The sequence below is a fragment of the Bipolaris sorokiniana genome (assembly GCF_000338995.1).
Source record: "Bipolaris sorokiniana ND90Pr unplaced genomic scaffold COCSAscaffold_18, whole genome shotgun sequence".
NCBI classification, from domain to species: Eukaryota; Fungi; Ascomycota; class Dothideomycetes; order Pleosporales; family Pleosporaceae; genus Bipolaris; species Bipolaris sorokiniana.
Genome location: NW_006911912.1, coordinates 424,121 through 449,559, shown reverse-complemented (window position 1 = coordinate 449,559; position 25,439 = coordinate 424,121). Strand labels below are relative to the sequence as shown.

The 25,439-nt window shown below is 51.9% G+C and overlaps 12 protein-coding genes across 12 annotated transcripts; 6 read left to right on the top strand and 6 right to left on the bottom strand.

The window, feature by feature from the left end:
• Positions 1–146: 146 nt before the first annotated feature.
• COCSADRAFT_102464 (uncharacterized protein) lies at positions 147–2,408 on the top strand (the record flags this gene model as incomplete). The annotated part of the gene is made up of 2 exons (XM_007707208.1): positions 147–749; positions 798–2,408. The coding sequence occupies 2 exons, from the start codon at positions 147–149 to the stop codon at positions 2,406–2,408; spliced, it is 2,214 nt and encodes a 737-aa protein (XP_007705398.1).
• Positions 2,409–3,182: 774 nt separating this feature from the next.
• On the top strand, positions 3,183–6,951 carry COCSADRAFT_153680 (uncharacterized protein). The gene is made up of 4 exons (XM_007707207.1): positions 3,183–3,722; positions 3,781–5,362; positions 5,414–6,812; positions 6,864–6,951. The coding sequence occupies exons 1-3, from the start codon at positions 3,304–3,306 to the stop codon at positions 6,677–6,679; spliced, it is 3,267 nt and encodes a 1,088-aa protein (XP_007705397.1). The 5' UTR covers positions 3,183–3,303; the 3' UTR covers positions 6,680–6,812; positions 6,864–6,951.
• Positions 6,952–7,822: 871 nt separating this feature from the next.
• COCSADRAFT_176175 (uncharacterized protein) lies at positions 7,823–9,128 on the bottom strand (the record flags this gene model as incomplete). Its single annotated transcript, XM_007707206.1, has 3 exons — positions 7,823–8,248; positions 8,324–8,888; positions 8,947–9,128. The coding sequence occupies 3 exons, from the start codon at positions 9,126–9,128 to the stop codon at positions 7,823–7,825; spliced, it is 1,173 nt and encodes a 390-aa protein (XP_007705396.1).
• Positions 9,129–10,111: 983 nt separating this feature from the next.
• On the bottom strand, positions 10,112–11,183 carry COCSADRAFT_102490 (uncharacterized protein; the record flags this gene model as incomplete). Its single annotated transcript, XM_007707205.1, has 2 exons — positions 10,112–10,915; positions 10,980–11,183. The coding sequence occupies 2 exons, from the start codon at positions 11,181–11,183 to the stop codon at positions 10,112–10,114; spliced, it is 1,008 nt and encodes a 335-aa protein (XP_007705395.1).
• Positions 11,184–11,432: 249 nt separating this feature from the next.
• COCSADRAFT_128629 (uncharacterized protein) lies at positions 11,433–12,831 on the bottom strand (the record flags this gene model as incomplete). Its single annotated transcript, XM_007707204.1, has 2 exons — positions 11,433–12,167; positions 12,261–12,831. The coding sequence occupies 2 exons, from the start codon at positions 12,829–12,831 to the stop codon at positions 11,620–11,622; spliced, it is 1,119 nt and encodes a 372-aa protein (XP_007705394.1). The 3' UTR covers positions 11,433–11,619.
• A 443-nt stretch (positions 12,832–13,274) lies between these two features.
• Positions 13,275–14,284, bottom strand: COCSADRAFT_261768 (uncharacterized protein). The gene has a single exon (XM_007707203.1). The coding sequence runs from the start codon at positions 14,067–14,069 to the stop codon at positions 13,521–13,523; it is 549 nt and encodes a 182-aa protein (XP_007705393.1). The 5' UTR covers positions 14,070–14,284; the 3' UTR covers positions 13,275–13,520.
• On the bottom strand, positions 14,285–15,343 carry COCSADRAFT_261767 (uncharacterized protein). Its single transcript, XM_007707202.1, has 3 exons — positions 15,284–15,343; positions 15,040–15,234; positions 14,285–14,989 (listed from the first exon to the last, which is right to left on the bottom strand). Exons 1-3 carry the CDS (start codon positions 15,302–15,304, stop codon positions 14,501–14,503), a joined length of 705 nt encoding a protein of 234 aa, XP_007705392.1. The 5' UTR covers positions 15,305–15,343; the 3' UTR covers positions 14,285–14,500.
• A 153-nt stretch (positions 15,344–15,496) lies between these two features.
• On the bottom strand, positions 15,497–16,735 carry COCSADRAFT_41489 (uncharacterized protein). The gene is made up of 2 exons (XM_007707049.1): positions 16,441–16,735; positions 15,497–16,395 (listed from the first exon to the last, which is right to left on the bottom strand). Exons 1-2 carry the CDS (start codon positions 16,469–16,471, stop codon positions 15,932–15,934), a joined length of 495 nt encoding a protein of 164 aa, XP_007705239.1. The 5' UTR covers positions 16,472–16,735; the 3' UTR covers positions 15,497–15,931.
• Positions 16,736–16,870: 135 nt separating this feature from the next.
• On the top strand, positions 16,871–19,082 carry COCSADRAFT_41488 (glycosyltransferase family 15 protein). Its single transcript, XM_007707048.1, has 3 exons — positions 16,871–17,423; positions 17,476–17,874; positions 17,929–19,082. Exons 1-3 carry the CDS (start codon positions 17,146–17,148, stop codon positions 18,776–18,778), a joined length of 1,527 nt encoding a protein of 508 aa, XP_007705238.1. The 5' UTR covers positions 16,871–17,145; the 3' UTR covers positions 18,779–19,082.
• A 325-nt stretch (positions 19,083–19,407) lies between these two features.
• Positions 19,408–22,004, top strand: COCSADRAFT_41487 (uncharacterized protein). Its single transcript, XM_007707047.1, has one exon. The coding sequence runs from the start codon at positions 19,493–19,495 to the stop codon at positions 21,752–21,754; it is 2,262 nt and encodes a 753-aa protein (XP_007705237.1). The 5' UTR covers positions 19,408–19,492; the 3' UTR covers positions 21,755–22,004.
• A 289-nt stretch (positions 22,005–22,293) lies between these two features.
• COCSADRAFT_128615 (uncharacterized protein) lies at positions 22,294–23,504 on the top strand. Its single transcript, XM_007707201.1, has 4 exons — positions 22,294–22,672; positions 22,723–22,987; positions 23,041–23,169; positions 23,225–23,504. Exons 1-4 carry the CDS (start codon positions 22,385–22,387, stop codon positions 23,296–23,298), a joined length of 756 nt encoding a protein of 251 aa, XP_007705391.1. The 5' UTR covers positions 22,294–22,384; the 3' UTR covers positions 23,299–23,504.
• A 514-nt stretch (positions 23,505–24,018) lies between these two features.
• On the top strand, positions 24,019–24,995 carry COCSADRAFT_165173 (uncharacterized protein; the record flags this gene model as incomplete). Its single annotated transcript, XM_007707200.1, has 6 exons — positions 24,019–24,027; positions 24,086–24,126; positions 24,203–24,351; positions 24,407–24,558; positions 24,618–24,855; positions 24,907–24,995. 6 exons carry the CDS (start codon positions 24,019–24,021, stop codon positions 24,993–24,995), a joined length of 678 nt encoding a protein of 225 aa, XP_007705390.1.
• Positions 24,996–25,439: the final 444 nt, after the last annotated feature.

Genomic DNA, 25,439 nt, shown 5'->3' with positions numbered 1-25,439 from the left:
CTTGAACTGAGGCACCCCTGTCGTAGTTGTCCCGACTGCAATTTCCAGACGCGGTCCGCCCGACGTCCACCCCACTCTACCATTGCTCATCCACAATCGCCGCCCCCATCCACATGCTCCAGCGAGAAGGCTTCGTCGTCGCCGATATGAGTCCATCAACTCCCTCGCCTGCGCTGTTGCGCCGGGCCAGCTGGAAGGCAGAAGCGATCCGAAAGGGCAACTTGAAGATCAGCGGTCCAATCCCCATCACTGAGGACATGCCGCTCAATGACGAGGAAGAGAAGAGATTTGCTGAAAACGGGACCTTGAGTGATCCTCCGCAGTCGCCAGTCGCACCGCTGGAAGAGCAGCGCCAACGGTCGGCGACTCCCCCAAGACCAGCCCATCCTGCCCCGGCAGTTCCAGACCATCCAATGCCATTGCGATCAAATCTCGTTGTAGTAGACCAGCCGCAGCAAGAGGAGGAAGCACGCGATCATGTTCCGTTGAGATCGCCGCGCAATCTGCAACCCATCAGCATTGTACAGCGCGATAGCGTAGTCCCATCCAGCATAGCCCCATCTCCATCGCCTTTCCGGTCAACGCCCGAAAGTGCGACGGCAGCGGCGGCAGCAAAGGCGACGCAAAGGAAGCGCAAAAGTGGGCTCAGGAATGTCTTTCGCAAAATGTTCGGTAAAAAGACGGCCGAACCAGAGCATCAGCAGCAACAGGATGAGACCACCCGTCGTGGTCATAGCTATCATAATAGCGTAAGTAATCTGTGCAATACGCGACACCTTATTTCTAACACGATATAGGATCCGGGCTTGTTAAGATCGACACCACCAATAGAACAGAGGCCGTCACCATCACCAGTTGGACCGCGGATATCTGATTTACCCGTCAAGGAGCTGGAGCCATTGCACCCCTTGGGCCAGCACCTGCCGTACCCAATGAATGTGAATGCGCCGCCAGCAAGTCCACCGGACGAGTATCTTACCTTTGATGTCAATAGACAGGGGCGCCGAAGAGCTACGCTTCCCAACGTACCAGGCCTGGTCGTTCAGCGTCACAGCCTGGACGAGTCGCGACCAAAGCTGGCGCCTTGGCAAGAGCGAATCGAGGACGGTAATACGTCTCCTTCTCGAATTGGTATTGCACTCTCCAGTCCATCGCACGGCACTTCGAGACCCAACAAGCGCAGGTCACGCAGTGCAGATGCTCTTCATGACATGGCCAAAGACCTTGCTTCGATCGAGAGGAGACGCAGCGCCGAAATCAAGTACTGGCGGGAGAGCAATATGTCTGGCAGTGTGTACAGTCGGCCAGCAACAGCAAAGACGGTGGAGACGTTCCGCAGCGTACAGATGCAGGAGCCAATGATCCGGGAGCCAGAGGCGGATTCATACAACGAAATGAGCGCTACGCTTGTGCAGGCGGATGATCCGCAAACACCCACGTCAGAAGGACTTGACCGGTCGAAACAGGAGGAAAAGGAAGGAGGTGTCTACGCGATCGTTTCTGATTTCAATTTCGGTGATTTGAAGGACGGCCGAGAGTCCGGGCCGGTGCCGGCAGAACCACAGCCAGAACCGGCACGAGTTGTCGAACCAGTCTCTCAAGCCGGCGGCCAAGAAATCTCACCGGTAGCACCTCTTCCGGCGCCAAATCCAAATCGACTATCAATGGAAGAGCGGCTCATGCATCTTGAAAACCAATACTCTAATCTCGAAACACTAACCCGCCGCCTTTCATCCCGAAACAATAGACAAACTATTATACTTGAAAACGCACCCCGGAGCCTTCGCTCGAGAGACCGAAGCACTTCCGTCTCTGCCTCGCGGTCTCACTCACGCTCTGCACCGAGCATCCACCAAGAGCCTTCTCATCTTCGTCATCAGAGCACCAGCAGCGAGTACATAGAAGAGCCTGTGCATGCGCCGAGCTCTCCTACTTCAACTCTCCCGGTCGCTAGCAACAATGAACAAGCCAAGGCGCTGCAAGACATGCGTGCAGTGTTGGAAGTGGAGCGCAACGCGCGAATCGCACTCGAACACCGCGTCCACTCACTGCAGATTGAAGTATCAAACTTGCAAGCTCTAATAAACAAGCTCGTCGCCGGCAGCGGAGCGACATACCCCACACCCTCACCAGACATGCTCATTATGACTTCTGAAGATAACCAGCGCGTGAGCTGTTCTACACCACGCGCCATGACACACAACCAGAACGCTTACTACTCCCAGCACCAGCGACCGCACAACTGGAGACACGACTCTGAGAGCATGTACTCTGATGACTTGGTCCTGGGGTCTTCTGGCACAGGAGAGGCCGCATCGCCTGATGAGTGGGCGACGCCCAAGGAAGAAGGATTCTCTAACAGTGGATTCTTCCATGCTCGTGACGATGGCATGAAGGAGTATTCATGAGCTATTGTTTCACTTCTCCTCTTTCCCTTCGCTTCTTCTTCTCTTTGAAACATTTTCCTTTCTTGTTTCTTCGTTTGACAAGCGATTGCAAAAATGTGAGATTGCAGTTTGGATGGTGAAAAATCATGTTTTGACTAAGATACCCCCACCGCAAGCGTTTACACTGGCGGACGCGCACTGCACTGCGCGTGCTTTTTTTCTATGTTCTAGTTTTTTTTATCAGCTTGATTGGAAGGAGAGTTTTTGAAGATTATTATTGTTGTTGTTGCCGCTTGATGATTTTGTTTAGATGTCTTGGTGCTGGGAATGTCGTGTGTGTCTGTGCTTGATGAGTGTGAGGTTCGAATTGGTGATGCCTATGCATTTCGTGGTAATTAATTAGTCCTTTAGTAATGGACATTTTAGAACTAGAGGGTTAAGGAAATGTATATCTTATACGTTATACTGATTGCAGAAGAAAAAAATCGCGCCCTTTTGTAATGAATACAATGATTGGCATATAAAGCAAACAACGCCACATCGACAGAGCTCCGTTCAATGCTGAAAACAGGTCATGAAGGTTGCTTTACTTTGTAACTACCTTATCTGACAAATTACGAATATGCTCAAACGATCGCACCGCACTGCACGCGATCGGATGGGATGACGCTCGTTTCTTAATCACGCACACTACGGACAAGTGGGCTTCGGCGAAACGTACTTCCGAAGCCTTCCTGTCCCCGCGCCGTATGCAATGCAGCAGCGCTTAGCTATGCCAGCCCTCTCAGCCTTATGCAGCTGACAATGGATCGCAGCACTACTCTCAGCCTGACAGCGGCCTGGCTGCTCTGTGAGCTCACAACGACGCGAAGTACGATCGATCGGTTTACTTCTTCTCCGTCGCAGACCTCGCATCATGGACGGCCTTTCGGGCGCAGCAAGCGTCATCGCGGTAGTCGACATATCCACCAAGATCGCTTCGCTCTGCTACCAGTACTCCGTGGCTGTCAAGGACGCGAAGGATGATATCGAGCGTGTGCGGAGGAAGGTTAGCGACATCACCCACATCCTGGAGAAGATCAAGCAGCTCTTCGACGGCCAGGACAAGACGCGGCTCTCTACTACTAAGGGCCTGTCTAACTCGCTCAAACAATGCCTAGAGGAACTAAAGAGTCTAGAAGCAAAGCTAGATCCAGGAAAAACTCGCAAGACTATGAGCCGGTTCGGCTTCCGTGCGCTCAAATGGCCGTTCACAAGTAAGCAGGTGGACAAGGTTATTCTGAACTTAGAAGGATACGAGCAGACATTCAGCTTGGCACTGCAGGTCGATCAGACGTAAGCTTCTGTACCCAGATCTGCCGTGCGTAGACCCAGCTTCTTATTGACTATACAGAGTCGTTGTGTTCAATATAGACCAGAAGCTAGTCCTAGCCAAACTCCCTATCGCGATAGGCGCCTCCTTCAATTCCCACAACGAAGAGCACAACGCACGGTGCCTACCAAAAACCCGCACCGAGCTGCTAGACGAGATCACAACATGGGCGAATGACAAAGATGGCAAGTCCATATTCTGGCTGAGCGGCATGGCGGGCACGGGAAAGTCCACGATAGCGCGGACGGTCGCTCAGTCGTTCGCCAGTCGAGGGCAGCTCGGAGCCAGCTTCTTCTTCAAGAAAGGCGAGGGCGAGCGCGGCAACGCCTCACGCTTCTTTACCACCATCGCCACTGATCTAGTCGCCTGCGAGCCAGGCATGCTACCTAGCATCAGGAAGACGCTCGACGGGGACTCGACGATCTCACACAAGGCACTAAAAGACCAGTTCGAAAAGCTGATCCTGCAGCCACTATTAGGAATAAAACAGGCTCGTACGCGGGCCTTGGCGCGTGTTATCGTAATCGACGCGCTGGACGAATGTGAGCGAGAAGCAGACATTCGAGCGATCCTCCAGCTGCTCGCTCAGGCGAAAGACATCCGCCCAGTGCCGCTACGGATTATGGTCACTAGCCGGCCAGAGCTCCACATTCGTCTCGGCTTTCAGGCGATGCCGAACGGCACATACCAAGACCTAGTTCTCCACGAAGTACCAAGGAGCACGATTGAACACGACATCCGTCTGTTCCTAGAGCATGAGCTCGGTAGGATACGAAAAGAACGCAAGTTGGCCTCGGACTGGCCAGCGAAACAACAGATCCTCGCGCTGGTTGAGCTGGCTGTGCCGCTGTTCATCTACGCTGCCACTGTGTGTCGATATGTTGGTAGCAAAGGAAGCAATCCCACAGCTTTTCTGAACAAGGTGCTGCAGTATCAAAAGGCGACCTTTTCGCAGCTAGATCGGACCTACCTTCCTGTTCTCGACCAGTTGCTTAGTGAGCAGGAGGAAGACGAGAAGGAGACGTGGCTTCAGGCTTTCCGAGAAGTCGTCGGTAGTATTGTCGTTCTCGAAAGCCCACTCTCTGCTGTCTCGCTTGCCCGGCTGCTTCAGGTCCCACAAGAGGAGATTCAGTGCCGACTTGACTCTTTGCACTCTATTCTTAGTGTTCCTAACAGCGAGGACGCACCTATTCACCTTTTGCACTTGTCCTTTCGCGAGTTCCTCGTCGACCCCTATAAACAGGGAAAGAGCCCGTTCTGGGTGGACAAGAAAACGACACACAAAAGGCTCGCCTCTTACTGCCTCGAGTGTATGTCTGGACTAAGCGGCCTACACCCAGACATATGCAGCCTCTTAGAGCCTGGGGTCCTAAGAAGCGAGATCGACGAAGGTACGATTACTAGTAGCTTGTCACCTGACCTGCAGTATGCGTGTCGTTACTGGGTCGAGCATCTTAAGCAGGGTCAGCAAGACATCCTCGATGGAGACACGACCCACCTCTTTCTGCAGAAGCACCTCCTTCATTGGCTCGAGGCCATAAGCCTTACAAGGGAATTGAGCAGATGCGTCGACTTGCTCGACAGCCTTCAGGCACTTGCTAGCGTAAGATCTTTACGAGCCACCTTGCTACTACTTTGCTAACGTGCAACACAGCCATCTGCAAAGCTAGTTTCAGCCTTTCTTCACGACGCCAAGCGATTCGTGTTGCGGTTCCAATCTGTGCTTACAGATGCGCCGCTGCAGATCTATTACTCCGCGCTCGTGTTCGCACCAGAGAGGAGCCTGATACGACAAACATTTGCAGACCAAGTGCCAGAAAAGGCCAAGATGCTGTCTATAAAAGAAACAGACTGGGACGCCTGTCGCAGCACGCTTGAGGGCCATTCCTTTGGTGTCAGCGCGGTGGCCTTCTCGCCAGACGGGCAGCTGGTCGCCTCGGCATCTGACGACAACACAGTACGGCTGTGGGAGACGGCGACGGGGACATGTCACAGCACGCTCGAGGGCCATTCCTTTGGTGTCAGGGCGGTGGCCTTCTCGCCAGACGGGCATCTGGTCGCCTCGGCATCTTACGACAAGACAGTACGGCTATGGGAGACGGCGACGGGGACATGTCGCAGCACGCTCGAGGGCCATTCCTCGTATGTCAGCGCGGTGGCCTTCTCGCCAGACGGGCAGCTGGTCGCCTCGGCATCTGACGACGAGACATTGCGGCTATGGGAGACGGCGACGAGGACGTGTCGCAGCACGCTCGAGGGCCATTCCTTTGGTGTCAGGGCGGTGGCCTTCTCGCCAGACGGGCATCTGGTCGCCTCGGCATCTAGCGACAAGACAGTACGACTATGGGAGACGGCGACGGGGACATGTCGCAGCACGCTTGAGGGCCATTCCGCGTATGTCAGCGCAGTGGCCTTCTCGCCAGACGGGCAGCTGGTCGCCTCGGCATCTAGCGACAACACAGTGCGGCTATGGGAGACGGCGACGGGGACGTGTCGCAGCACGCTCGAGGGCCATTCCTCGTATGTCAGGGCGGTGGCCTTCTCGCCAGACGGGCATCTGGTCGCCTCGGCATCTGACGACAAGACAGTGCGGCTATGGGAGACGGCGACGGGGACGTGTCGCAGCACGCTAGACGCCCCTTATGGATATATCACTTACATCGAGTTCTCGCCAGATGGCCAGGTACTTCACACGAACCGAGGCGATATTCCTTTGCTGCAAACCTGTGTTGTCACATCGCTTTCTAGGCCGCAGCCGCAGCCCTTCTACGTTGTACTGCAGGATCAGTGGATATGGCGTAACCAGCAACGCGCTCTATGGCTTCCGCCAGAGTATCGATCAAGCTCGACCGCAGTACGCGAGGACATAGCTTGTCTGGGGCTTGTATCTGGTCGTGTGGTTCTGCTTAGGATTTTCTAGCATTGTGCATTGACAGACTCGGTTTACTATAAGTTCAATATAGACTTTACAGCATGATAAGAATATAGTTAGTATAAGATGTAGGTCTTGTCGTTAGTAATCTCCCTTGAGAACGACCTTCTTGTCGGAGTTTGTACGCCTAGACCACCTGCTCGAGCTAAGCCACAACCCTAACAGCCTCTAGGAATAGATTAGTTACGCGAAAACGGTTACATAAGATGTGCAGGGCCGCTTAGCACGAGCCGAGGTACTGATAGCGACTGCGATCTTGCATAAACGTAAGCTTTGCAGACGTCATAAATGTAAGGGGCTGCGCTCCGGGGAGCAATCGCGAGGTATACAAGAGGTTGTATTCGATAGAGAGCTAAGCTTCTAAGCTACGTAGCTATCTATATACAAGCTGGTTACCTGAGTAACAATCGGGCCGGTGAAGTCTAGGTGCATGGGGCAGCTCCTAGATCCTGCGGCTGTCGTCTGAACGTCGTTCAGGCGATGCGCGGAGAAGCCGGGTGCTCGGAGTAGCACCCGGATTCTACGAGTAGACCGAGATTCCATCGAGGAGCTATCTAAAGGCCGTTCAGCCCGTTACAATAAAGCTAAACGTAGCTCACCGTGCTATCGCAAGGTCTGTAGGATATAACTAAACCGTTGTAGAATTTTTAGACGCTACAAGCTTCTATATAGCGTTGTAGTATAGCAACACTATTATGCACGGAAGAAAGGTCTACCGTAACTTACGTAACAAGAGAAGTAAAAGTAATGCAATTTTTAGTTAGACGTATTAAGATGTACTAACACGTAGCTCTAGTACATAGATATTACAACTTTTTAACGATTCTAAGTGTGCGCGCAGAAAGTGAAGTCCTGAAAGTCAAAGTACCCCTCATTTGTCCCAGCACGGCGGGTGTCCCAGCACTTAGGGAGGGACGTTAGTTGTTGTAACTTTTCATCGTCCCAGATCACGTGAACATTGCAACTTGATCATCTTCTCCAAAAGCAAAATTGATACATATTACTCATTAACTATCTTACAATTCTCGCTCGTACGTTTGCAAAAATTAAACAAAGGAAAAAAAAATCACAGGTCAGCCAATTTGACACCCCTGATCATTCACATGCCTTTCCCCTTCTCATCTCGCCAATTTAAACACTAGCATGCGGCATATACGCCGGCTCCCTCCGCTCAACTCCATCCGCATCCATAAACGTCGACCTACCATCACCATTCGGAGTCCCATTCACATTGTTAGAAATGTAATGTCTATCCGCCATAACACTATCCCTATTCCCCGCAACGCTCTCACTGTACCTCACCTCCTTACCGACATACTGCACCTCGTCTTTCTGTCCAAAGCTCTTTGCACCGAGAAGGAGTAGGGCAAGGATAGCGAGGTTGCAGAGCTGACCGAAGATAATGAATAGGAAAGCTAGCGCTTCGGTGGTGCGGCGCGACCAGCTGCGCGAGTCGCGGTAGAGAACAATGAGTTGGGCGATGGAGAAGGCGTTGCGAAGCCAGACGAGGGGTGTAACGAGCATTACGAGGCGGGTGAGTGGTGACTGGAACTTGTTCTGCCCTGTATTAGCCACTTCTACATGGAAAGACGGGGGAGGGGAAGGGGGAGGGGGTTGAGGTGATGCACTTACACCAGGAATCCCATTCTTTTTAATCCCCAACCAACATAAAATCGCCTCAAGCGTCACACTCGTCGACGCCGCAATCACAACGGATACGTACGTTACGTACAGCGTGCGAATCACGTAGTCAGACCCGATTTGCGTGGGATACGGCAGAGCGCTGCTCCCGCTGCCGCGGCGATACAGACCCAGCGACCAACTCGCCAGTCCTAAGGCCAGAATCGCAACCATCCAGAAGAGATTCAGCGCCATACTCAGCATGCCGGGCTCGCGGAGCTGCGTCCCATTGCTGTGCACGTGATTGGCATAGATCCATATCGCGCCGACGATGCTGGCGTTCATGAGAATCATAGCGCATTGGTAGAGGAACGAGAGGATGGAGATGGCGCTGCCGTAGCGTAGGTTGGGGGTTGAAGTTGTGACGCCTGGGTAGCGCGGGTAGGCGTAGGAAGAGGTGATGTAGAAGGGGGAGACGGTGAGGCGGGATTGCAAGGCTACGATTGCAGATTGGGCGGCGTAGCCGAGCATGAGGCAGAAGAGGCCGGTTAGGACGAAGAATTGGGTGCTGGTGGCACTTGAGAAGGGATTGTTAGTATATGGAGGTGGACTAGATGGGGAAAGAGGGAACTCACCTGTGTCTCTTGCCAGTTGACTGCCACACCTTCATGACTGTCCGTGATTGACTCCGTCTACCAGTGAGTTGCTTAGCAAACAGTCCCAAGGCAGCGAGGAAGAGCAGAAACGAGACGCAAGCTGTGATGACATGGAGGGAGAAGATGCCCTTGACGGCACTCGACGCGTTCGTTATACCCATCTTTGCCCTTCTTTGAAAGACCCCAAATTGCTCTGTCAATCTTAGTAGATGTTAAAAAAGAGCCAACGTCTCTGTGTGTTAAAAAAAAGGACGTAGTGTGCCTGTCCTTTTGATTGAAATATAAAAAGTCAAGACGACCCCTCTCTTCTATACCTACCACCGCCGCCAACACCTCAGACTATGCCGTCACACACAACTTCCATGCTTCCAGCCCAGCTACCCTCTATCCACCCATCATGACGACCGCCCTTCACCCCAGTGACGTCCCCTAGCCCGACAAAGACGTGTTCCATGGAACCTTCACATCCACATTCCCCCTAGCTTGCCCGCTCATCGCCAGCTTCCCTAGCAGTCAGCCACACACGACAACACCTTCTCTAGCCCACCGCAGACTACATGCGCCGTGCGACATGGCAGCAAATAAGCCACGCCCGGCGCCACTTTCCACCACTGCTTTCTTTGTCCTATGATGGAACAAGTGACGTTGAGCGTGGCCGCGGTGCGCGGAGCCCAGCGGGATGACGTCAACTATTGTAGTCGCTATAGAAAAAAAAAGTAATGACAACCACGACCACCAGCTATTTTCCTTGTCCGGTCGGAATGGGAGTGTTCTAGGCCAGTAGTTTGGAGCGGAACTTGCAGAAGCCCGGCGTAGAGATGCAGAAGCGCTTGGGAATCGTTGTTGCATTAGATGGGGGATGTCAGGGATGGAGAGGGAGATCGACGCTAGGATTTGAGGTCTGAGGGCGCTGATCGGGGGTGCAGCGTGGGAGACTAGGGAGGGATCGACGGGGCTGGGCGATGGGAATACAGGTATGTAAATATTTACGTGCGTGCGTGGGCATATGACTGGGAAATAGACTTGCACTTGGACTTCCTTGGGGGATCTTGTCGGAAGAGTGATCATTTCTAGTTCGAGGAGGGGTCATCCATTCATTCGGTGCACAAGCACAACGCCAACTTTTTTCTGAATTTCGAATCGATCAATCGCTCTTGCCTACCCCGACGACTCTTCCACTTCCTCTTAGACCCAGTTCTTCGGGGCTCAGGAAGCGGCGTGCAGCTTCGATGTCCTTTGCTCTTCCGCTATTGTTACTCTTGTTTTTCTTGCCGTGCTGTGCGATTTCGTAGTCGTTTTCGTTCCACCATCCGCAGCCGAAGATGACGAAGAAACAGATTAGGACAAATAGAGCAATGACTGCGAATACAAAGACCAAAAGCGCCCAGACGCCTGAGCTGATGTAGTTGACAAAGGACTCAGAGGCTGAGTTGACGATATGTGTTGCTGTGCCCTTTTTACCATTGGCATCCCAATCATGAAACCACATTGAGACTTTTCTCGGGCCTTTGACGCCTCTAGTCCGCGCGGGCGGTCTTTCAATCAAGTGGACCTTGACAATCTCATAGGCGCCAGCTGGATCGCCTGGAGAAAGCAAAGGCCGCTGCATAAGCACCAGTTCAACGATCTTCTGCTCTTTTCTATCCAAGAAGACAGTTAGAGGGGGCGAGGTAAGATCAGTCCATAATTCCATGATGTCGAATTGGAAAAGTAGGGCTTTGGGCTCATCTTTGACACGGGCTAGTGTGTACGAATAAGATGCGCCAAAGTAGCTGCCGCCGAGGTTGTCGAGCTGGTTTGAGGAAATGAGCGTGGCCACGTCATCAGTAGGTATGTCTTCCAGCACTTGGTTGGCGTAGATGCGCGGGAGAATCTTGTTGTTTGTTAATAGTGCGGCGTTGTTGATGTTTAGGTGGGCCGAGTCGTAGGGTAGAGATATATTCAAGAGCTAAGAGTATTATTATCAGCAATGTTTTTTTTTTAAAAAAAGCGATGTATGATGGCAACGGTACCAGAGCATTTGCATCTTTTCTTTGCGTCCATGGCGCATCATTGCCTTTCGACGTGTCTTGGTACAAGAACGGACACTCCACGCAAGGGACCTTAGCGATTACGTTGTAGCCTTCCGCCACAATCGTGATTTCCGGTGCGACTTCTGCATTGGCAAATGTAAAGTATGCGATAGCCGAGGCCAATGCTGCTATTCGCGATTTCATGTTTGCAGGTGCGAATAGCAAGGCAGGAAAGTAGACTGACTTGACACGTTGATGGTGGTGTGGCGCGTAAGTCAGCCGCGGCGGGTGGGGGCGGCATCAGCTATGTATCATGTGAAGCCGCGACTTAGCGTGTTTGGGATACAAGGTGCTTTACTCTATTTTACTTTTGGGAAAATATTGAGGGCAGACCGCAGTGAAATTTTCGGAATGTCCCATCTACATCAAAACCATCAAAATCGATCTTGTCTTATCAATTTTCGTTATGTTGCCAAATTTTCCGCCACGCCATTGAAATCCCAAAAGTTTACCTCTCTAATCTTACCATCGTGAAGTCAAACATTAAAATAAGAAAACATGCCAAAAACGCTCTCGCTATGCGACCAATATCAGTGTTTAATATGAATGATTTCCAATCTCATCATTCGCCATCTCCAACTTACTCATCTCCGCCTTCCCTAACCCCATGTTGACTCATCAACATTGCCATGGTCTCGTTATCATCGCAACCATTGGACAGATCGGAATATGCTTCCTTAGGGATATTTGCTGCTGTGTTTCCATCATCTTTCAACACTCCATCCATACCCTTTGTCTCTTCTTCACACTCTGTCGTCCCAATCAAGACCTTCCGTATCGTTTTGCAACTGCGAAGCGCCTCCGCGCCTCCGCTCTTCCCTAAGTGCTCTTCGATATTAACCAGTTTCTTCGAGATACGCTCTTGGTTTGATGCAGAAGTGTATGGTTGAAGCCTAGGGCCAATACTACTGTGACTGGTGACGGCAAGGGCTCCAATTTCGATAATCTGCCGGCTTCTCGCAAGTTCTTCTGGACGCGACATTTGTCGAAAGAGAAGACCCTCTGTAAATGAAGGGAAAAACGGATTGTTATTTTCTATGCTGTGGTTTTGATGAGTGATGTTGGTGTCGCAGTCGGTGCCTTCCACTACGTTCAACGGCGTTCCGATCGGGGTTAGCAACATACCGCCTACCAATGGGCTAGACTGTAGCGAGTATGGAATGCTTTTAGGCTTCATCGGCCTGCCTCGAGTTGGAGGACTTTGGCATAAGCCCCTTACACAGCGCAAGTGTAGGTCTCTCCCCCGGAGTTCCTCCGGTATAGTTCTGGCACGTGGTGCTTGGAGACGGATGAAGGTTGGATTCGGTATGCTTGCTGCTACGACTCGGTCCATATCGCCATGACTGAGTGATCGTCGGCGACTGGCGGGCTGCACCAGCTGTGTTGAATAGAGGTGGACATTGTTAGTCTCTGATCTGATGGGAAAAGGTCGAGAATTGAAGATGGACTGAGGTATACTCGCTTCGTAAGGTCGATTAGTTTCAAATGGGTAAGGGTGTGGTTTGTCCACTTCTGGAGTCGGATACGCTAATGAGCGACGATTAGAGCTGTGAGCTGAGGGTTCAGGTGTCGATATGACAGAGAGGCTTGATGAGTCGACAGGTACTAGTAAGGCATCTCCATATGTGAAGTTAGTGCCGTCAAACACTTCGCTATTGTTCGATGAGAAGATGTCTCCATCCGAACCACCAGAGCCAAATAATTCCTCAAAGTCGGCCTGGGAGAACTGATCTGAAGACGAAAGAAACGGGTCTTCAGTGGCTCCATCGAATGGCGTGTTTGGCTGAGACATTGTGCTGTATTACAATTCACTAGAATAGCCTCGGAGCGGTCGGGAGAGCGTGCGATCAATTGTAGCACAGAGCTCTATAGTTGCGGGAAGGATGTTGCACAGAATATGGAAAGCCGCGTGATCGACGTCCAGATATAGTCGTCAAGCTGCTTATGGGCTGGTCTGGGCTGAGACATATAGCTGGAGAGAGCTTGGTAGACTTGTTGACCGCAATACGGTGAGCGAATCAGCGAATAGCTGTTTGGTACATGGCTCAGGGCAAACACCTTTGAGCTGTGAACCAGCTTGTGCGTGGTTAGTTTAGAGCATTGTTTGTACAGTACACTGGGATTAGACATCTCATAGTGTACATCTCGATCTTCTTTGCCGTACGTGTCATGTTGTGATACAGTTACTGAGTCAACTCCATTGCAAGTGCACGGATCCTCTAAAAAGCCGTGTTTGTTCACCTCGTTTCTGAGTCTTGATCTCAATTGTGTTTCACCAATGCTGCCTTGATGCGGCAAATCATGAACTCATGAAATTTGTCGCCTTGTAACGGTACCCAGCATGTCCTTCCCCGTAACAATACCAAATACTCATACACGGAATGGCTTGCCTTCCTCAGCGGTGGAAGCTGGTGCGCCGCTCATCATAATTTACACGATATAATGTACATGTGAGAACTTGTTCCAAGGAAGTTGCCATGTTCACTCCTTCTTGTTCTCATTATCTTTGCCCTTCTTCTTATCCCAATTCCACACATCCCAAATCTGTTCCATGATCAAATCTCCATAGCCCTTGCCTTCTTCAAGCGCCTTCCTCTCTTCCTCTAGACGTCTCTCCTTCCATCCCTCGTCTTCATCTCCCATCCACAATTTCCCTAGTACGCCCTTTTGCTGTCCCTCCTTTCTCTCGAGCGCCTTCCTGCCCTTTTCCCTCTCCTCTTGCAGTATTCTTTGTGTCTCTCGCGCTCTGTCTGTGGGAAGTTCCATTGCGCGCATAGGTGAAAGGTTCTGTACGAGCCCGCGGCCGGTGCGGAGGGTGATTAGGTGGTCGGCGGACAAGTAGAACCCGATTCCTAGTGAGAAAGTATAGAGGTCCAGTTTTCGCGGTGGGAGCAGTGCAATTATTGGACATATCACGAGCCCTCCAATCGCCAGGTTTCGTACTATACGCTCATAGCGCTGTTGTTGTTCTAGGGCTAGACGTTGTTCTGGTGGGATGGGCACGTTTTGTATGGGATTCGGGGTCGCCATTGGCGGTGTGGGCGCTGCCTGCAGAACCGGAACACAAGACGGGATATTTATAGTGAAGTGTTTATTTAATGTTTGGTCTGTTTACAAGGTTTCTAGGGTAGCGTGGCGGGGGGTTTGGTGAATGTCAGGTCGAAAAGTTCAATGATGCAAAGACCGAGCGGTTAGCTTCCGCTCGGCTGCAGCTTCCCCACTAGAGCGGAAGGGCTGCGGAGCGCGTATGTACAGTACAAACCAGCTCGCGATATCCAAACAACGATGCGATCCATTGTCGCACTAGGACCGATTTTCTATCCAAAACAAGTGACGCTGAGGCACTTTAGATCTGAGACCACAACTGCCTGCCGCGAATTCGCTACGCTACCAGCGCACCGGCGGAGCTCGTGTTATGCTGCCAGGGCCTTGCACCCTTTTGCCAGAGAGACGGCGCATCATCATCGAAATTTTCGTCTTTTTACGTCGGTTCTGTCGTCAAATCGCTCCGTGTCATACCTCACAGGCCCGTCGTCTTTCCTGTCTCTTGTATGCTCAAATGCCCCACTACTCCTCAGCCGTTTCGTCGGTGTTTTCTCGTATTCACCTCCACTTTGCTGGTTCTTCAAGTCTTCTTCCTCTGTCGCGGCTGGCCCGCCTGAGCTGGGTGCATCATCGTATTCATTGTATTTTCGCTTCTGTGCCGTGCTAGGAGTCTGCATCAAGCGCCGTAAACGGCTCTCCTGTAGCCGCCTATTGACTTCTTCTGTAACATCGATGTGCTGAACTAGGTGGGCTCCTTCCGCCTGCGCTGTTTTTGCGCGTGGGGTGGGTGATTGGCCGGTGAGAGGGGATATGGCATGCGAACTTGATGCGTAAGTATGGGTGTTGGGCGTCGGCGTAGCGTGCTTTGCGCCTTCAAGGCTGAGTCGCTTGTTTGAAGTCTTGACCTGCTGCTGTGTAAGGATCCATCGTGAGCGTAGGTGGCGCGTGTGCGTACCTTCTTCTCTGCCAATCCTTCGCTTTCAAGCTGGTCTCTAAACCTCTTCATGTCATCATGCAGTCTACCCGATTTATTTCGCAACGATATAAGATCCGTCGCCAGCCAGTCGGGGGCATTATGATCTGTCGCCTCAAGAGTCTCGTTCAGAAACAGCAGCTGGGCGCGTAGACTGCTGATATGTTGGTCAAAATCCTAGCAAGTGAATAAGTTGTTTGTCAATTTAGGTGGCCGAGTGAATTACATCAAGCGATAGTCTCGCCATGTTGTGTGGGGAGGCTAATGTGAAGGGCAAGGAAGGTCGTGTGCAGGAGACTTTGAGATTGCGGACTCCCGAACTGCAGGCGGCTCAAGCTATACCCCTGCTTAAGAATGTTCCGACATAATTCCGATCGGAACCTGCGTCTTTAAAACTGTGTAAAACGAGGTCTCGATGCGTTTGGCCAGCACCAAAGTCTGGCAGATGAACCAGTGTATTTCAACATTATAACGACTTCTTTAAAATTGACCTAGTTTTTATACCAGGAAAAAAGGAGAAGTAGTAATAAATCCCAACACTAGTCGAACAAAGCCAATGCACGCAGCGTCGGCTCGCAACAAACGCAACCTTCATATCCTTGCCTCATCATCTGGTAGCTTTATCTCCTATAAACCCCCAATCCAAGGGACTGGAGGAGCCAGGCTGTGCCCGTGCTGTATGATGTGTGTGGCTTAGCATTGATACCGTTTGTCGGGCTAACAGACCATGTAGCCTATGGGCAACCTAAGTAGCATTTCCCATTCGGGCATTTGAACCAGAGGATCAAGGTAGAAGTAGGGCCTCTTGCTGAGAACATGCCTCGCACCAAGCAGGATTACGTGTCTGTGAAGATAACGTAGATTATAACCTCTCTCATCCCTCATCTTCGTCTCCAAAGGTAAGTTTAACTGCTTTGGCTTTCTTTTTTGGCTTCTTGGCTGGTTTGGTAGTAGGCTTTTCGGCATCCCTTTCTACTTCACTCCTGCTATCGCCTTGATCATCGCCAATAATCTTCGCGGCCTTGCGCTTCTTTGTATTTGCACCAACTTCAGCAATTTTGTCTTTGGGTTTCGACTCATCTTGCTTGGTTGCCTTTTGCTCGGCTTCATCTGTTACCGGGTCTTCTTCGCCCTTGCTGTCCTTGCCAGAGATGAGCGCATCATACTCCTCTTTGCTCAACGACTGGTTAGTATCTTCCAAGACGTATGTCGGCGCATCATCTTCATCATCATCCTTGTTCATCCTCTTGTTTCTGGCAATGGGATGTTCATGACGAGCGGTATCCCCACTTTGAAGTTGCCCACGTAGCCGCTGCAAGAAGGCTGGCTGAGAGCTGTCTGCGCTAATCAGTACCGCTTCCACTCTTCTGCTGGTGCACTCACCAAACTGTAGGTCCTTGGCCTTGAAGCTCATGGTGAGGCCGGTGGTGCAAGGGCTGGTGATGCAGGAATCTATGCCGAAGCCTGGATAGGATTGCAGGGCTGGAGTGATGTTGTATCTCCGTCGCTCACGTAGCGGCAGTCTCCTGTGCGGCCCCTTCAGACAATCTCGTGCGTGTCCCTGAACCAGAAGTTGAGCAAATTCTCTGCGACTCCCTATTGACGGGCTGTTCAGGGTACAGGTACAGAGGCTGTGTGTCGGGCCTAGTGCGTGAAAGATCCAGCCCTCACAGCTGCAGCCTCCTGCGTTGGCTAGTTGCACCTATCGGCCTGCACCTATCGAGCTGTGCTCTGCCTACTTTAGTGAGCTTGGCGCGTCTCCACCGATATGTTCCCTGTCAATTAGCACTTCTCGAAACGCATACGCAATCGCCGACCGTTAATAATTTACACTCGACAACCCTGGTTTCCCCTTTCGACACTCCCCCCGACCTCTCAACTCACAGAGTGTCGCGCAAAGTCCAGATTCCCATTGATGGTCACATACCGGTTCGGAACTGCCACCCAACGACGCTTACCCTCGTCACTCGCCCCAAACCTGGCCGTATCAGAACACATATCTGGCCGCCTACGATTGGCATCACCTAGCAAAGAACTGCCACTGGCAGTAACGTCTTTCTCCAAGGCCGCCATCGCAGCGTCGCAACCATGGGCCTCCTGCAGGACATGACGCAGAGGTTGCCAACGACAAAAGAGAGCCTGGACAGATTCGACGACCTCTCGCGCCGCGCTGAAAAGACGACTCCCCGATTGTCCTTCTTCCGCCGCCGGGTACGACTGAAGGGATCTTCGTCCGTTTCCATTCCACTGGGCCTGGTGCTCCTCTTCCCATGTCTTGTAATAATCATAATCATAATTCTTTTCGTGAGGTCGCCAGACTCTCAGGGTATTATGAACATGCCTGCGGGCACCCCGCCGTCAATAAGGTATCATCGCCCCCATTGCAGCAGCACCCACTAGATGGCTAACAATTCACAGAAAGATCAGCGAAAAATACGACAAGCCCTTCGCTGTAGGCTGTCTCGAGCCCCAGGTCAACGGACCCCGAGCAAACGCTGCCTTCGTAGTGCTAGCAAGAAACAAGGAGCTAGACGGCGTCCTCCAGTCGATCAAATCCATCGAGAGACATTTCAATCGGTGGTTCCATTACCCATACGTCTTCCTCAATGACGGCGACTTCAACGAGACATTCAGGGAGGTGGTCTTGAAGCACGTTAGTGCTCCGGTCGAGTGGGGCAAGATACCGCCAGAGCAGTGGGGCTTCCCAGACTGGGTCGACCCTGATGTTGCTAAGGAGGGCATCGCAAAGCAGGGAGACAATGCCATCATGTATGGTGGTATGGAAAGTTATCATCACATGTGTCGGTTCTACTCAGGGTAGGTTTAAGAGGAACAAACACCGCAAACTAAGGCTGGGCTGACGATCCACAGCAAGTTCTACCAGCACGAGCTACTTGCCAAATACGACTGGTACTGGCGTCTCGAGCCGGAGATCAAGTACTTCTGCGATATCACATATGATCCTTTCATCCACATGATTCGGAACAAGAAGACGTACGGCTTTACAATTGCTGTGAAAGAGTTGAGGGAGACGGTGCCCAACATCTGGAGATATGCCTCGGCATACAAACGCAACAACAACCTCACTTCCAAGGGCATGTGGGAAATGTTCGTCGAGAAGCCTAAACCTGAGGACGAGGATACACAAAAGAATGAGCCCAAACCGAAGAAGGCCTTCTTTCCCCAAGATATCATGGACTCAGAATTTGGCTCAGACGCGTTGCCTGAAATTCACCCCGAAAACATGGAGGGCGAATCGTACAACATGTGCCATTTCTGGAGCAACTTTGAGATTGCCAACCTGAACTGGTTCCGCAGCCAGGAGTACAACGATTTCTTCGAGTTGATGGATCGCAGCGGTGGCTTCTGGATGGAGAGATGGGGAGACGCTCCCATCCACTCGTTAGCTGTGGGAGCACTGCTTGGGCCCGAGGACATCCACTACTTCCGCGACTTTGGGTACCGGCATACTACTATTCAGCATTGTCCCGCCAATGCCCCTGCACGACAGCTACCTAGAGATCCCTACCTAGAGCTGACGACAGAGAATGAGAAAGAGCGAATTGAGGAAGACAAGTATTGGGCGACGCCAGACCCTGTCAAAGAAAATGGCGTCGGGTGCCGCTGTAAGTGTGACACGGATATCGTCGAGGTGGAAGGCAAAGAAGGGTCTTGCTTCCCCGAGTGGGTCGAGGTGGCGGGCGGTTGGGCTTCGCCCTAGGTACCAGAACCGTGGTCTCTTCGTGTTGCGTACTTTTCTACCAGCCTCCAGTGAGCATTTTGTGGGCGCATTAGCATTGACTACTGGTTTCAGTAAGGCGTAAGGTGTTGGTATTGCATGTCTGTTGGGCGGCCTTCCAGCAGAGGATCATCAGGACTATGCGGGCGTTGTCGGTGCGCCTCGGTTGCTGCATATGGGCGGAATTGCCATATATCTACGAAGACGAACCACATTTCAAAATGTATGAGTAGGTTTATAGCCTGGAGGTGAACCTTATTAGTTATGACTGTTCCTTTGTCGCGGATTTGGTGTTCGCCCCCCACCCCCTTTGTCCATGTGAACCATGTATCGTACGCTATCGCTTACTATGCGGGGTACCCCCGTTGGCATCATCCCGCCTTCACCATGCACCCAGCTGCGCCGTGCCATTATCATTGTTTGCATATACTTGAACAATCACCTGGATTTAATGCAAACATTTGAAGCATCGTTCACTCTTACAGTAAGCAAGCCCGCATGTGCTTTCATTTGCTCCGTATCTACCCCACCCTGCCCCAAGGCACCCTGACGCGCCTCGCCCGTTGCTAGTCAGGCAGCGGCGACCAGGTGCCCACTGCTACCTATTCCCACCCTTGCCCCTCCATCTACTTACCCTCCTCCCTTCACAGCTGAGGAGTTGTAAACACATTGTCTCCTACATGAATTCAAGCTGACATGCCTTCTAGCGAATCTCTTGCTTCTCCAGATCTTAAGTTTCCTCCCGTGCGAGTGAACGGATCACTGACAAGGCTTGACCTTGAAACGCTTATGATGCGGTCCACCCAACGCCCGCAGCCAGAAGAGGCAAGCAGCGCTCTTGAAGATAGCAACTATGATATGCTCGGCGATGGGGTAATGGAAGTCTCGGACGATGAAGCTCACACGGCATCGATCGCCTCGACCGACGCTCCAACGCCCGATGACACATCCGACGAGTTCACTGACGATGAGGCCGACTACGAAATGGGTGACCGAGGCCTACAAGATAGCATCTATTCATCACAAGCCGAACCGCTAGAGCAGCAATCCGATGCACGCCCCGCATTAATGGGCGAGGACTCGACGTTGACCGAAGTGCCGTCATACCTGTCTGGGAGTGAGAGCTCCTGGCGCATCACACTAGACGAGCAGCCAACGGACAATGATGAGGTTGTCCAGGGAGGTAATGTCATTCAGAGCTCGACCGACTATACGGACGAGCTCCCACAAGTATTCAGCCGTTACGGCTGTGAGGAGGTCAGGCTGTCCGTAAAGGCAGCCTTGTCGAAACACCCCTTGCCCCCTCCAGATTCGTACAAGATACTATACATTGGAATGCCTGAGAGATGGGCAGAAGACATCACCACTACCCAGATTGCTATGGCACTCGGTGCTTACCCTAGCATCTCCAAGTCGGTCATGGTACGCGGGCAGGTCGAGCCATACGTCCCTGTCCCGCAAGTTTCTCGCTGCACCGGTCTCGAGGTTGTCACCTCACGTGGAAAGCCAACGCGAATTGTGGCCAAACTAGAAGATGGCAAGCAGCTCGAGTTCAGCCATAGCACGGCCGCTCACTTCCTAGACCGGCCAGATCTTGTCATCATGTGTCACCGAACACAGCCACACTCGTCTAATGAAAGAGAGGCCATTGACTTCGCCAGAACGATCTTTGCCTATGCTGAGATACCATGCATCGAGCTTGCTCAGGTCATCCCCCATGGTATTCCATCGCTCGTCGAAGACCCGGCAGCTTTGCAAGTGCATGTTGAGGGTCGAGATGACCCAAACACTGACTACAAGCTGAAAGCAGTATTGCCCCTGAATCATCGCGGCTTTAGTAGATTGGACCCATCGCAACTCAATCGTCACCTTGCCTACATCAGCCCTCGCCTCATGACTGCACGAGACACAAAAGACAGCACAAAGGCACAGACATCATGGATTGGTGGTAAGATCAAGACGTTCACGAAGAAGATTGGAGTGCAGTTGCCCTTGGCAAGAACGCTCATATCTGCGCTGGTTCTATGTGTATTGATACCCGCCCTATTCCAGGGCGCAGCCTTTGCCCCTATGCTACTCCAGAAGGCTTCACGAAGCGTATCAGCATTATCAGTCCTCTCTGAGCTGGAAAACATTGACTCAAGCATTACTCCTGTTGCGTCAGAATCTTCACGACTCGTGACACCCATCTCTTCTTCGTCTATCCCGACGGCAATGGGAGCTCTCACAGTCGTACCGGCTTCACTGAAGCAGCCTAGCAGAAATCCAAAGACAGAAGATGGAAAAACTGGAAGCTTTGAGCTCCAAGCCACTGGGGATCACCAGTTCATACTTCGCCCTTCAAAGGCATTTTCTTCGAGGCGTAAGAGACCACAGCTTCAAATCCAGATTGCTTGTCAGTCGCAACAGGTCCCTATTCGGTACAATCGAACCATAACTGGAGAATACATTGTCGATCTCGAACACAAGTATCCATACGGCAAGTTCAACGTCAGTATTGCAACTCACTCAAGGCCCCTTCTGCGACAGTCTTTCGAAGTCATGCTCGGCCACAACAAGTCGATGCTGGAACAATTCATGGATAATGCCAGATCTGGTCTCATGAGTACCCAAGATGCTCTGCGAAACGTTTCCTTGATGGCGACACAGCACATGCAAACCTACATGGATGTGCGGGATATCGATGTCGCCAGTGCCTCTGAGCAGATGCAACAGGTCCGGCAGAAGTTTCAGGAGCAATTTCAGGCGAAAGGTCGTCTGGCAAAGCAGATACCTGGAGCAGCATGGGTGGGTCTACGCGAGGTGACAGCACCGGTACGCACGTCACGGGCAATGAAGAGAGCTAGGATGAATGCACTTCGCCTTCGATGCAAGATGGAAATGGCTGCAGGACTGTCTGGGAAATATGACGAAGAGAAGCAGAGCTGGGCGTGCTCCAAAGTGAGAGGGGATATGTGAGATGGGGTTTGGTAGAGGGTAGTCGGACGGTCAAGTCCATGGGTGGAATACTGTGGGAGGATGCCATGTTTGCTTCTGGGTTTTTCTTTGGCGGGGTAGAATATGTATATGTTGCAACAGCATTTATTGATGGACACGAGGGCGTGGAGTTATGAACATGATACCCGGTGTGCACACTGGACTGGTTGAGGCGAATTGGCGCGTGGCGTTTGTATGGGGGCGTTGGGCTGATAGGTTACTGAAGCCGGGTTAGTTTCAATGTATTTAGCACAGTAATACTCTGGCCGAATGAAGCCTTGCGCCCCACCCTATGTGTAATCATGTACATATGCTAAAGATTTGACGTTTGCCTTGTTTTGATGTTGTACATTAGTGCACGGAAAGCAGCATGTGCACTGCAGGAAAGGTTGTGACACAGGACGTTGATGGTATAGCATGTTGGGCAGGGGTGGCACGTACGTCAGAGGGCCTAAAGAGGTAAAGCGCGAGATAGAGGGGCATGCATCCCACTTGCTCAATTTGTGGGCAGACTGTTTGACACTGAACACCCACTCCTGTACCTACCTAACACAAAAACTTTATCTCGCCACTACATACCAACCCCCAATATACATTATCAATACAACAACCATGTCTGAAGCAGCCAAGCCCGACCCCGCCGCCGACCAGGCCGCCAACCCAGGCCCAACTCTTGTCAAGGACGAGACTGCAAAGGTGACGACTGACAAGGCTGCCGACAAGGGCGAGGCAACGACGGAGAGCACAGACAACAAGCCTCTCACGGAGAAGGCGACAGAGGCGGCGGCTGCAGTAAAGGACAACGTTTTCTCCATGTTTGGTGGCGGACCCGCAAAGGCGAAGAAGGAAGAGGCCGATGACGTTGACGAGCCGTCAGGCTCTTCCAAGAACAAGGGCGATGTCGGTATCTCTGTCCAAGTGGTTTTGAGGTTATGCTAACGTTGCACTAGGACGAGAACCCAGAGAACGAGGAGCCTGATGTTGAGTTCCAGCCCGTCGTCCACCTTACCGAGAAGGTTGATACCAAGACCAACGAGGAGCTTGAGGAGCAAGTGTTCAAGATGCGCGCCAAGCTGTTCAAGTTTGACAGGGAGTCACGGGAGTGGAAGGAGCGAGGCACTGGCGATGTTCGGTTACTGAAGCACAAGGAGAACGGCAAGACGCGCCTTGTCATGCGACGAGACAAGACCCTCAAGGTTTGCGCCAATCACTACGGTATGAAGTGACTCGATTGGAACGACGAGATGATAATACTGAGATGTGCGTAGTTGTCCCCGACATGAAGCTGTCACCCAACGTAGGCAGCGACCGCAGCTGGGTCTGGAACGCCGCAGCCGATGTCAGTGAGGGCGAGCCTGAGGCGCAGACACTTGCGATCCGTTTTGCAAACAGTGAGAGTAAGTAGCAATTTGTTTGTCTAGATGGTAAAAGGAGGCTAACCATTTGTGCCAGACGCCAACCAGTTCAAGGAGGCCTTCATCAAGGCCCAGCAAGAGAACGAGGCGCTCTTCGGCAAGCCGGAGTAAGAGGGGTCACGATAAGGTCGAGGAAAAGGTAACGAGGGTTTATGGATGATGGACGAGCATGAGCATGCATTGCACGAATAGCGAGGAACGGTTTGGGATGATAGTATATCCTGGCGGTAGTAGATGTGCCTCATTAACAGCACAACAATTAGATAGTAACTCAGTGGCCTGGCTAATAAAGTCAATGGCATTTCCCCCAAGTCGGCTTTCTCTGTAAATTGCCAGTGTGATTATCTCTATCGTGCTAGCACTGTGCCAGGCCTTCTCTCACTCTCACCTGGTGGTGTAAGAAAGGCATGTAATAAGGGTCATGGTTCTGGTATCAGCAGGTCTCTCACCTGATAGAGTAAACCAGACTAGAACCCCTGTCGGGCAGCCTTGCGATGGTGCAGCCGTTGTAGTGCTTGACCGTTGATGCCAAGGCCCAGAAGATCGAACGAGTAATAGTCAGCCTCCGCCCGCCCCGCCGCGACGTGCATCACCTAGCCTCCGCCAAATCATAGCTCGCGACCAGCGACCAGACCAGCCACCGCCTGCACTTCCAACCCTCTTCTCTGCCCAACGCCCTCAAACCTTATCGCCAGAGGCATACTACCAAAGTCGCATACATCCGGACTACCGTCTTAGCCTGCATTTGGTGCATACCTTGTGCGGAACACGGCAGCTTCCAACAACTAGTTACTCTGCCATACTCAATCCTTACGGCGCAAGTTAGACAAGATGCCAGACGTACGTTGCGCCCTCGACAGATACGCACCCCATCGCACAAACACTAACAGTCGAGCAGGCCAAGCGATGGGTCAAGCTCGTTACCCACCAAAAGCCCATGTACGTCTGCATTGCGCGCAGTCGCAACCGCTGTCTTGACGCGTATCCACAAGGCCACCCATTAACACGCGCACAGTGACGAGCCTTCACCTGTCGAGGGCTTTCCCATGCGAACATGGAGTATAGAGATCTGGCTACTTGACGACCAGGGTAACGAGGTCATGCCCAACGTCTTTGAGAAGGCTGTCTACAACCTCCACCCGTCATTCGAGAAGCCCAAGCATGGTGCGTGTGCCATGCAGTCTTACCTTGATTACAGCTTTGCTGACCCCGAAAACAGTCCTCAAGAAGCCTCCTTTCCGTATCGAGGAGAAGGGCTGGGGTGAGTTCGACATGACCATTGTCCTGACCGCTGTCGGCAAAGGCGGCGACCACACCCTCGAACATGATCTCAACTTCCAGTCTGAGCGCTACGAAGCCAAGCACCAGGTGGTATGTCTACAGCTAGCACCGACTACTTCGTAGCCACCAAATTGCTGACTCTATGCCAGACCTTCCGAAATCCCAAGCCGGAGCTCCTCGCCCTCCTCGCAGAGTCCGGTTCCGCCGAGGCAAACGGTATGCGCAACAAGGATGCTATCAAGAAGAAGAGCCGAAAGGACAAGAACGTCGATATGGAGAAGCTGGCGGATGGCCTACAAAAGCTTGGCGAAGACGACCTCCTGCACGTTGTCACTATGGTCCACGACAACAAGACGAGCGAGACGTACACGAAGAATGATGTAGAGAGTAAGTTGTCCTAGGCGTTCAGATGGGACGAGATATACTGACATGTGATAGACGGTGAGTTCCATGTCGACCTGTACACGCTACCCGACTCCCTCGTGAAGATGCTATGGGACTTCACGGCCTCCAAGGTGGACCTGTAAGCCAGCCTTACAGTCTAGCCATCTTATCTTTGATCAATGCGTCCTGATCTACAATCACACACACATGATGACTCATGTACCATTTCCAACCATCTTACCACATCCTCTCCAAAGACCCGAGTAGCAGCATTCCGCCGCTTACTTCACAAGCAAGACTCGCATCTGTGTTTAAAGATGCGAGACCTCTCCCACCTGTCTGGACGTGACGTGGTCAACATCTGGGGGATAATCTCATGTGTTATTTCGTTCCACTATTCCTCTCCTCAATTTCTAGTTATCCACGAGCCTCGGAGTTAGACACGGGCTTTTTTTATTCTAAAAAGGACTGGCTGGATGGATGTGTATGGGTGGTTTTTCACATATCAGCGACCCTCTATGTTTTTATGGAACTGGAGGGGATTCGTGGCTGGTGGATGCGTATACCAGGTTTTCATTATATATCTT